The 12,056-nt window shown below is 40.6% G+C and overlaps 1 protein-coding gene across 1 annotated transcript; it reads left to right on the top strand.

The window, feature by feature from the left end:
- The first annotated feature begins 471 nt into the window (after nucleotides 1-471).
- Nucleotides 472-3,546, top strand: LOC119318978 (protein PSK SIMULATOR 1-like). Its single transcript, XM_037593511.1, has 5 exons — nucleotides 472-587; nucleotides 760-854; nucleotides 1,117-1,186; nucleotides 1,270-1,373; nucleotides 3,230-3,546. The coding sequence occupies exons 1-5, from the start codon at nucleotides 542-544 to the stop codon at nucleotides 3,425-3,427; spliced, it is 513 nt and encodes a 170-aa protein (XP_037449408.1). The 5' UTR covers nucleotides 472-541; the 3' UTR covers nucleotides 3,428-3,546.
- Nucleotides 3,547-12,056: the final 8,510 nt, after the last annotated feature.

Below are 12,056 nucleotides of genomic sequence, written 5' to 3'. Positions count from 1 at the left end.
ATGTCGCACCCACATCCATGCACAGAGCCGCCGCCGCATCCGGTCCAAATCGAGCAGCCGGGCAGCCGGTGGCCAGATCCACCATGGTGCTTCCAGATCCGCAGTGCCCAAGCAATGGAGCTCATCCACAAGGTCCCTTCTCGCTCCCCTCTTCTCCTCCACACGCCTCTCTCTCTCTCTGATTCGATTCAATTTGAGTTCGCAGACATGGTTCCTGTCTTTGTTAAGTTCGTGCTACTGCTGCAGAAGAACTCAGCATACTCTTCACATTCGTCCAGATCCACGGTGCCCAGAGGGACCTGGCGGAGGACTAGGAGAAGGACCATCGGGAGGTCCTCATGGCTCAGCTCCTTGCCCACAACCGATGCTGCTCCGACCCTAGTATATGGGACAAGGTCCACCCCTCTCTCGATTTTCTCTCCTTTCCTACCTTCCTTTCCTTTGACTGAATTCTCTAACAGATCGGTTGGTCGCAGGATGACCCCTAGATGGACCTGACCTGTTCGCCAAGCTCAAGAGGAGAAGGAGCCCTGCCCACTTCATGCTGTGCTTCATCAACATCACGACCAAGCCAGCCCTCAAGCAAAGTACGGCTTTCATACCCATCAAATCCAAACCTGCACCACACACACACATGCGTCAGCTAGAAGACGTACTGCCAGACTGATGACATTGTTAAAGAACTTCAGTAGATTGTAAAACTGTACTGCAAATATTCTATTGGAGATATTCATTGTATTCAATTTTCCTTCTTTGCAGAGAGTGTTATGATTTTCAATAGTGAACTAATGCGCCAAAGGAAGCTTGTGAAAACTTTGAGGAAGAAATCCTTGTGGTCCAGACCTTTGGAGGATGTAATTATCTTCATACACATTTACTCCCTCCATCCCATAATATAAGAGCGTTTTTGACACCACCCACTAGTGTCAAAAACGCTCTTATATTATGAGACGGGGGGCTACTTCATTACTTTGTCTTGGCCTTCTATAATTCTGTCTGTTGGGCTTTGCTTGGTAGCGTTTAGTTTAAATAGTTTTTGATGAATGCGCTACTCACATATTTCCTTCTCTTTCTTCTGAAAGGTGCTAACATTGCTTTGTGTGATCCTCTATTCAGACTGTAGAAAAGCTTGTCGATGCCATCATTTTTCTGCATAAACAAACCCTGGATGCATTCAATGAAGCTGGTAATTAATTATTGATTGGCTAATTTATTGTTTGGACAAAAATGTATCCGATAATTTCCTGATACATCTCCCTGAATAAACAGTTCCTATAGGTGCCGCCTTCATGGAGCAAGGTCAGAACAAAAGGCTAGGTTCATGTGGTCTCACACTACATTATGCTAACATCATCAATCAAACTGAAGATATAGTAAGTAAATTTTATGACTCACATGATGTTTATCATGGTTGCTTAATGCCCCAATTTCCTTAATGTAGTCAATTTCCATATGGCCTCTTATATATGTAGGTAACTGTTCAGTTTTGTTGATGAACCATGCATTTATTTATTTCCCTTTTCTTTTGGTGAGCAGAATATTCGATGGTAGTCAGTAATAAATAGGTGTCTATCTCCCAGCTGCAAAATACCAATTCAAAAGTTAATTTTGAAATAAAGAAGTTACAATGTCATAGTTCATATACTATTTGTGTCGCCTAAGTCTACATTCTTCAGTCTGTACTCTATAGCCTTCTTCTATTTGTGACATGTCCATGAATAAGAAGCAAGAAAAGGCATAGGGCTGTCATACACTGCAGAATCTTTTGATTTTAGTTTGAATACCTTGTAGTTTGTTTCTATTGTTGCATGATATCGTTTGACAATATTTTGAAACCTCAAAGATTGCTTTGGTTAGTAATTATATTTTCAAGGCCTTGTTTAGTTTTGTAAAAAAATGAGTATTGATTTGTGTTGACTTGTGATATTTAGGCAAGGTCTGAAATTTAGTACAAGCAAAGCATGATGTAGCGACAGAACAAGATAGGTAGTTCTAGTTCTTCGTATGTATGCAGACCGAGGTTGTTTGTAAAGTTATGCAGAAGCAACCATGATAGCGGGTGGCGGTCCCCACATCTAGAAGGTACTACATCTTCTTAGAATTCTTGAATATTACACTAAAGAAAAGATAAAAAATTCCATTAGTATATAGACAAGGCGTATAATGAACTAGGTCTTGCAAAAAATACTTCTGATCACAAGGGCCATTCTATTGAAAAGCAATCATAGCTTGCCATCTTGTCTGAATAGCAACCATAGCTTGCCATTCTATAGAAACACTCGTTTCTCTCCATGTCGATTTAGTTCTAGGACTGAAGTAGCAAGCACCGACACTCTGGGAGCTAGCAAGATATGTTTCTCCTCTCACATGCTGAAGATTTATTATTTTTCTGAGTCAAAGTCAAGCATGTGTTTGAAAGTAGGAACCTACAAGTTTCCTATTTTCTCCTGAGTACTTTTTTTGGTCTTCCCAGTAGATTAAAAATGCGCCTATTTTTAAACACGTGCTTAACTCCTTTCATTCTGACTCAACAAGCAACTCTGTTTCTTAAACAATTCTGCAGCTACTACTTAAACTTTGCACACAGTTGTACAAACATCATGGATTAACAAGAGGGACCATGCAACTATATGTTCAGCAAACCAACATTCTCTTACTTTGAGCAACCTATATTCATTTCAGCAAATGATTTATGTGCCTGCAAATTCTTCTTCTTTTTGTTGAATCAACACTTTTTTCTAAAACCAAGCAGTAGATTGAATCAAAGGGCTGTTCAGTTGGTATACATTCTCATAATTATTGATTCTCACTGTCTAGCACTACTACACACTTATTCAGAACAACCATGTACAAAAAAGTAGAACGGAGGACACCTTGCGTTGCCACTAGATTGCTAGTAATTAATCCTTACCTGCAGTTTTTTGGATGTTCTATTAACTTGACAGCAATCAAGAGAAATCAATACACCAAAAGAAGATGACTACTGGTAAATATTTATAGTGATAGGTTATATCGATCTTTCTGGTGATCCATACATAGTGCATAATCTGTTCTTATGAGTACATACACACATTCTGTTTGTGCCTTGTGGAATGCAAAGTACAGGGCGACACACATGTGTCTTTTTTCATTTGGATGAGCCAATTTTCTTTTTCAGCCATGCAACTTCTATGTTTGGAACATGTGTTCTTCTGAGCTGATCTATTTGGCCATTTCCTTTTTATTACAGGTCACCATTATAATGCCTTTGCATCCACAAGTTTCTAGAGGTGCGTTTGCTGAGCTAAAAGGATCTTCTGCTAGAATAGGTTTCTACCTAAAGGCAGATCTTATATTTTGCGCTTTTGTCTGTGATGTAATACTGGCATATGAACGTACATATGTATGCATGTGTGCATGTAGACCGGATGGATGGTTGTGCTTTTAGCTTGTTCTGTTACTGGACTTGTATGCCTATGTGTGCATATATGCATGCATGACGGATCTTTGTGCTTTTGGATGTCCTGCACTTGTGAACCTATGTATGGATGATATATTACTTATATATACACGCACAAATTATCTATTAAGTGATGCAATCTTAATTATTGTATGCATGTGTGTTGTTATATATAGATGGTACAAAAAGGAGTGAAGATAAATGACAGCTGTTGAAATACAAGTATGCAATATCGGAGATTTGTTAGTTGGCAGTGGAAACAAATACAGGCAGTTTGTTTGCCGGGGAACTTTTGTATCTGCCCTAAATTGTCAGTCTGCCGGGAAAAAGATGTACGCCAGGAATAATTCTAACTGCCGGCAAAGGTATGAATATTAAAGGCAGAGAATCTGCTGGGGTTTATACTAACTGCCGGGAATTGTTTTCCCTGACAGGACTTTTAAGGGCAGTTCACATTTGCCAGCAAAAAGCATTCCCGACAGTGGGTATGCCTCCAATGGCTAGTTTTCCCGGCACATGTGGTGACCCCTAAATTTTTGTCATGGTGTAGTGATATTGGGGCAGCAATCAGTACTATCTGGTTAATCTCGGGTGTCTACTATGAGTTTCATGTTGGGTGGAAACAAACATTAAATGAGCCATTATCTGTATTTTTAACTAAAGCTATTATCTGCCTGTTATCATTGGTTTTGGGTTTATGCGCTGTTTGCTACCATCACTCTAGATTTGTGCATGCACTCCTTACATAATCTCACTATGTTTTATTCCTATGCATGTCAGTTATTGTACACAATGGAACTGAACATGTAGAGCAAAAGAGACGAGCCTTGCATCGCAATAAAATTTCATGCAGACGTCGCTCCATGATGGGCGCAAAGGCAGCCCCCCTCCACCCATTTCAGATTGTAATCAAGAGGTAGATAACTCTTCTGAGGAGGATTCAGAAGGAGAAGACCACTCCTATTTACCCCCTGAGGTCTTTGCTCTAACTTGGCATGCTGATGTTGGTAATATCATGCATATGGTGCCGTGCATTGCTTACTTTATACATCAAATATGTCATCTGCTTAGTTTACACATGCTTTGTGTGAATGCCATCTATTTAGTTTCTTTATCGTATATGTGAATCATGCAATGCCATCTTGTTTAGCCAGGCATCATATATGTGAATTTTGCAATGCCACCCTGGTTAGCCAGTCATCTTATATGTGAATTATATCATCCCATCATTTTTTTATTATGTGTTAAATTTGTCAACAATTTTAGTACATTCAATTACTCTTCCTGTGCATCAGCCATTCGAGACGGTCATGGAAAAATCTAGAGTGGAAATAAGGTCTTCAGAGCAGACAATGCTATCTGATGAAGCGCATGTCTTGCTGGTTATGGATAGCTCCTCGAAGGAGGATTCAGAGACAGATGACCATTCCTATTCTCCCCCCCCCCCTCGAGGTACATGCTCTAACTTGGCAGGGCTATGTCATTTGCTTAGTTTAGACATGATTTGTGTGAATGCCACATGTTTAGTGTCTAATTACCATATATGTGAATTATGCAATGCCATGTTGTTGCAAGACATCATATATGTGAATTATGCAATGCTATCATGTTGCAAGGCATTATATATGTGAATTATGCAATGCCATGTTGTTTAGCCAAGCGTCATATATGTGAATTATATCATGCCGCCCTTTTTTTGTATTTCTAGTTGCATTTGTTGACAATGTTTGTATATTCAACTGCTCTTCCTGTGCATCAGCCATTTGAATTGGTGATGGAGAAATCTAGAGTGACAACAAGGTCTTCAGAGCAGACAATGCTACTTGTTGAAGCAGATATCTTGCTGGTTACAGATAGCTCTTCAGAGGCAGATGACCAGTCCTATTACCCCCCTGGGGTGTATGCTCAAACTTGGCAGGGTTATATTACCCATATCATGCATATGTTGTATTGCAATGCTTAGTTTTTACATCATATACACAATATTGAATGCCATCTCCTTAGTTGACACATCAAATATGCGATTGCCCTCTGCTCACTTGCTTATTATGTAAATCATATATTTGAATTATATCATGCCATGATGTTTACATAGACAACATGTATCTGAATTATGGCATGCCAACCCATTTTCTAAAGACATAATATAGTTATATCATCTCATCATGTTTACATAGTCATCATATTTTGAATTATGTCATTCTATCCATGAATTATATCATGCCATCATGTTTCCATCGACGACAAATTTGTGATTTATGGCATGCCAACCACTTTAATAGACATGTCGTATAGTTATATCATGTCATCTTGTTTACGTAGTCATCATATTTTGAAGCATGTCATTCTATCATGTTTAGTTAGCCATCATACATGTGAAATTGTGTCATGCTATCCTGTTTAATTAGCCATCATATATGTGAAATTATGTCCTGCTATTCTGTTTGGTTAGACAACATAAATGTGAATTATTTCATGCCATGTTTTCTTCCCTACTATCCATTGCACCTGTCTATCTTACAATGTCTGTATATTCAATTACTTTTCTTGTTTATCAGCCATTTCAATTGGAGGGGGTGATGGCAGTATCCGTGGGAGTAAAAACACGGTTTTCAAAAAATATCATGCTACCTGTCGATGCAGATAGAACCACGGTTGTACTTGCCCAAGAACCAGCCCCACCACACATAACCCAGACTCACGCAGATTGTACCCCTACCCAGTTGGACAGAGAACAAGCTACACTCCTTCTAACCCCAACCCTAGCAGATAGTAACCCAGTTCCAGTTGACACAATACCGTCTCCACCACAGAGCACCCAAACACGAGCAGTTAGTAAGGCAACTACAGTGCCCAAAGCACGAGGACCACCACTATGAACCCCAAGTCAACGCTTAAAGCAGAAGAATAATTGTTCTCAGGTCAGGTTCCTTAGCTATGGTTCATACTACTTTGCTCTTGCATCACTGTATTTACTCATACCAACTAATTTCAAATTTGAAGGATGCAATTGAAACTCCAATGGCGCAACAGGTATGTTTTAAACCTGTTTCTTTAACGTGTTTGATGTTGTAACTTGCTTTATGTTGATTTTAGTTTCAATTGAATAAATAGTTATGTTCTCATGACATGCACATTACAAGTGTTATTATTGCTGTGTAGTTTGCCACACTTATATTCTGTCTATGTTGCTTTGTCTTAAATAGATATGATTTGAACTATTTCTATCTTGATTTGGCAACATAAACGAGAATGATATAGACCATATAGTGACCGTACTACATAAATATATCTTTGTTTCATGTTGTTATCCTATCCACCTTACTACTGAACTGGTTTACCAAAATGAGTTTCATATACAACATGGTAAACCTGTGATGTGTTTGTTTGTTTCTCTTTTAGAACACGGATAAAATATTGGAGAAGAGTACCCCGTTATGCAATGGTAAAGGAAGTAATGTGAATAAGGTTTAAGATAGTGAGACATCCCTGTTGGTCTCCAAGAAAGCTGATAAAAACTATACTGAAGACACTGAGACAACCCCAAAGCCATGTCTTGATGTAGTGTTCGAGTTACTGGCTACTACTGCTGGCACCAGCTCTTCGAACTCGCTGCCTGAATCAGTTTGGTTTCTTGAGTCTCAAGTTCAAGTTGAAAGACATCGATCAGATGTTATGCGACAGGAGGCCGAAGGACTGAGGAAGTCCCTGCAGAATTCAGATGCATATTTTCTGGTGCAACAGCAAGTGCTGGAGGATTTAAGCGCCAAACAAGAGAAAGTTAATAAGCTTGCTGAGCATCTTGCCAGCATTATGGGTACCCAGGATATTGCTTCTTGAGCTCTTCTGAAGTGGTTTTAGTTCTGGACTTGTTTTGCTGCGGCGTTTATTTGCACTGGTCGCCAACTTTGACAACCAGTTTATATGATATGCTAATTTGTTCCCTATATTTGCACTGGTGGCGAACTTTGATGCCCAGTGGATGTAATATGTGTAATAGTCGTGATACCCTAGCATAAGTTGCTTGCTTATTTATTTCCTTGTTGTCTTGTTTATTTCTTTTCTTGTAGTCAGTGCAATTCTTTTTCCGCGGTTTTCTAGTGGCCGCAATAACCTATTTTTTAAAACTAGGCCACAATAACCATGGGCTACATATTTACTGTAGTTATCATGGGCCTCCTATGGGCCGTAGAAACAATGGGCCTTCTAAGGGCCATAGCATCAATGGGCCTTTTACGGGCCATAGCATCAATGGGCCTTCTACGGGCCGTATGATCGATAGGCCAAACATGGGCCAATAACAGACCTCATTTTGGGTCGTAAACGGGCTAGATTTGGAATCATCCGTTCATGAGCCGACAACAACGGGCCATCGTTAATCGGCCATATTTGATGACGCTACAAAAACGGCCCAACGGATTAATGGGACGCAATTGGGCTGATTGTAACCACGGGATGAATTTGGCCCACAAGCAGAAAAGGCCAGTAACGGGTCGTAAGTAACCAAATGTTGGAAATGAGCCCAAGAATAAATGGGCCCTGAGAAGGCCGAAACATAACATGGGTTGGAAACGGCCCAATGGAATAATGGGCCATTGATGGGTAGAAAGTGGTACACTGTTCATTGCGGGCTAGATTCACCACGGGCCGTTAATGGGCCAAGAGTTACAAATGGCCTCGTATGGGCCGAAAGACATCATGGGCCATACATGGGCCGGAAGTTACAACGGGCTGGAATCATATTGGACGGCCCAGATGAAGCTACTGGGCTTAATTCTGATAGGCCGTAACGGATCATGATTTAGCGGGCCGTAAATGGGCTATATTCGAACAGGCCGTTAACAGGCTTTTTGTGGGCTGGCCCGTTACCTTTTGACCAAGCCAAACGGGCCAGCCTTTTCACCGGAATGGGCCTCTGTTGGGCCGTGCCACATGTTGACATATCATAGGCGCCTCCTGTCCAATGAATGGATGACATCTGTCCCAAGGGTGAGCCAACACGTGTTTCCTCTGGCCAATGAGAATTTTACACATGGAAAATCCTCATTGGTTCGGGCTGTTAGCGGGTTATCGGATCCAAAACCAGACCCGATAACTTAACGGCGACCCATTACGGTGGATGCCACGTGTCGGTCACCCTTGACAAAAGCACTTCCATGGTGCGCCATTTATCGTCATGGAAGTGGACACTTCCGTGATGATAATTTTGGTAATGTCATGGAACACTTCTACGATAGCACAAGTATGACTATCTTGATTCTGTCATAAAATCAACATGGATGTACATGCATGACAGAACACGTGACCTACTGTGACAAACACGTATCATCACGGAAGTGTATTTTAATAGTGGAACCTGAATGAATTGATGAACCTATGGAGGTAGAGCAAGGACAACCAGGTGATGAGGACCAGATATGGGCCAATAGCAACGTTACAAACTCTATGGAACCTCCTAACCATAGTGCTGAGACTGCAAATTCTGCAATTGGGCCCTTGGTGCCAATTCCTCTAATCATTCCAGATTTGAATGTTGAAGTTGGGCCAGTTGATCCACAGGGGCCTCTAGAGCCTATTATGGCCCAAGTTGCTCCACCAGTAGGTAGACAGACAGAGGGACTGCAAGCTGGGACAGAACTGGAAGATCTCAACCTCATTGCAATACCGAACAACCCTATAGTTGTTCATACTTGCCTCTCGGTGGACCCTATGCAGTTGGAGATCTCTGTTGCTCCTAGGCTCACTATTATACCTGAGGCTGAAGGTACAATAGTACAAGACAAGCTATCAGTGGAACCATATACTCTGAAGATACAGCAGTTGGAATCAATTACTCAGAAGGAACATATTCAGGAAGTTCTGGTAGACAGCATTGACAATATCAATTCCTTCACACTAGCTCAGTCTGAGCCCCCACAATCACCTATGCTCCTGATAGATGATCTTCTTGCAGATCTAGTCACAATGATTGTTAATCCCATGGCTTTTACTGAAGGTGAATCTTCCTCCTCAGATGACACTACTCCACCTAAATTTCTTATACCATTCTTCAAGCCTAATCCTATTGACACAGGTGCAGAGCAACTCACACCTGAGAACCAAGGGGTTGAAGGTGCTCTGATTTGGACTCAGCACTTTGCACCAAAGGAAAATAGCAAAGAAGTCATTCAGGTAGCAGTAGATTGGGTTAATTTCCGATCTGTTACATTGCTCTCCATTGACAAGTTTGACTAGGCCAAAAAATTCATCACTTCTAAAGACTAGGAAATCATCACACATAATAAGGATAATGAGATTCGCTTGCCTTTTGCCTTGCTAGCATCTTGCCTTGTTAGTCATAAACTAACTTGTAATAAGGATATCTATCAGGATCAGGAGAACACCCCTACCTCTATGGGAAGATCACAGGAGATCTCCTCCTCCACCTCAGTTATGCATCAGAACAAAAAGAGAAAGGAAAGGAACCTTTGGTGGAAACAAAGGTAAGGAGAAGTTGCAGACTTCAAAATATCAATAAAGGTTATAAGAAAGTTGTTTGCATGGACAAGGAATGCATGGCTTGTCATTCGTTTCCACCACCTTTACCTACCAAGATTGTTAAGAACCGTAATACTTCTTATTGCAAGGTCAATGCTCAAGATATTGCTGAGGAAAAGCTCTCCATCAAACAGAAGAAAACCAAGGTCAGAAGCAAAGTAAAAGAAGGGAACAACAAATCTAAGGAAGGTCCCACTAGTGCAAAGAGCCTCAAGTAGAATTACTCTTAATTATCTTTCTTTCTGATTGTAAGATAAGTAGTAGATACATGGTACCATGGAGAATTCTGCTTATTTTGTGTATGCCTGGGCACAGACCTATAAGGTTGCAGTGAGGGATAAGTATCATCCCCAATCAAAGTATGTTATGATGCTCTAATCTGGACTATGTTATAAGTCTCTGCTTGTTTCTGTTTCCAATGCTTTTCTATTATTCTGTTGGTTTTTACAGTATTAGCCTATGATCCCATTCTCTCAGTCTTACTGTTCTGAAGATGGATAGGAATTGGAATATTTTGAACTGGAATATTAGGGGTATTAATGACCCTAAGAAATGGGATGCTCTATCCAACAAAATTGAAAAAACAACTTGTTCTATCATATGCCTTCAAGACATCAAAAGAGACTAGTTTGATACTGCCTACATCAAAAAATTCCACACTAAACTATCTCAAAGTTTGAATTCCTGCTCTCTAATGGTGCATCTGGAGGGCTTTTGATTGCTTGGAATGAGCAACTTTTCTGTGGGTGGCTTTACCACTAGAATGATTTCTCCCTTTCTATCAAATTCACTTGCAAACTATCGGGGACAACATGGACCCTCACCAACATCTATGGGCCTTGCCAACAGGAAGCCAGAGTGGATTTCCTCAATTGGTTCCACCACTTTCAGGTGGGTGATGATGAAAACTGGCTGGTTTGGGGAGACTTCAACTACATCAGATATCCACACAACAGAAACAAACATGGAGGAAGCATTAATGACATGTCATTGTTCAATGAAGCTATCCGTAATCAAGCACTTGTTGAGATTCCCCTTAAGGGCACAAACTTCACCTAGAGCAACATGCAAGAGGCCCCTCTACTGGAGAAACTGGATTGGTGCTTCACCTCAGAAGCATGGACACTCACTTTCCCTTCCACCATGGCCACCCCCTTGCAAAAACCACCTCTGACCACATCACTATTCTTATCAAAATTGGTACATGCATCCCAAGAACATAACTTTTTAGATTTTAAAACTTTTGGCTCCAGCATACACAATTCAAGGAAGTGGTAAGGCAGATTTGGGAACAAGATGTGCATGAAAGTGATAGTGCTAAATGCATTGCAGCTAAATTCAAAAGGCTCGGAAAGGGCCTTAAAATCTGGTCCAGAATTATCTCCAGTCTGAAAGAAACTATCAAGAACACCAACTTCATGATTCTTTTCTATGATATCATAGAGGAATACAGAGACTTGACTATGGAAGAATCTAATGGCAGGAGGATACTTATTGAACACCTGAGGCTTATTAATGAACAACAAAGAATTTACTAGAAACAGGGGGCCACCATAAGGAATATAAAGATGGGTGAAGCTAATACTAAATACTTCCAAGACAAAGCCTCCATAAAGCACATGTTCAACCACATTGCCATGTTGAAAGATGAAGATGATCAAGTGCACTCTGAGCATCAATCAAAAGCTGATATACTCTACAGAGCTTTCAAAAAGAGATTGGGCACATCCTCTAAAACATAGAGCCCTCTTCTTCTTCAGTCTCTGCTTTTGCACCATGAAGATCTGACAGAACTTGAGACCCCTTTCTCTAAAAAAGAGATAGATGATGTCATTAAGAACATGCCTACTGATAAAGCTCCTGGGCCAGATGGATCTAATGCAACATTTCTCAAACCTTGTTGGGATATTGTGGCTCCTGATTTTTATAGACTTATTGAGGATTTCCACAAGGGGTCAGTAAACATTCAGTGTATCAATTATTCTTTCATCACACTTATTCCCAAGAAGGATGATGCTATCCACCCTACTGACTTCAGACCCATATCATTATTGGATTGCACTCTGAAGATCTTAACTAA

This window comes from Triticum dicoccoides, chromosome 6A, assembly GCF_002162155.2.
Source record: "Triticum dicoccoides isolate Atlit2015 ecotype Zavitan chromosome 6A, WEW_v2.0, whole genome shotgun sequence".
NCBI classification, from domain to species: Eukaryota; Viridiplantae; Streptophyta; class Magnoliopsida; order Poales; family Poaceae; genus Triticum; species Triticum dicoccoides.
Note: the sequence above shows the minus strand (reverse complement) of the source record. Positions and strands in the feature narration are given on the sequence as shown.

What these genes read in the sequence shown, in the direction of transcription:
- LOC119318978 (XM_037593511.1), top strand. Translation starts at nt 542, where the DNA reads ATGCTGTGCTTCATCAACATCACGACCAAGCCAGCCCTCAAGCAAA. An exon ending in GGTCCAGACCTTTGGAGGAT is followed by an intron (nt 855 to 1,116) that starts GTAATTATCTTC and finishes TCCTCTATTCAG; the next exon opens with ACTGTAGAAAAGCTTGTCGA. An exon ending in TCAATCAAACTGAAGATATA is followed by an intron (nt 1,374 to 3,229) that starts GTAAGTAAATTT and finishes TTTTTATTACAG; the next exon opens with GTCACCATTATAATGCCTTT.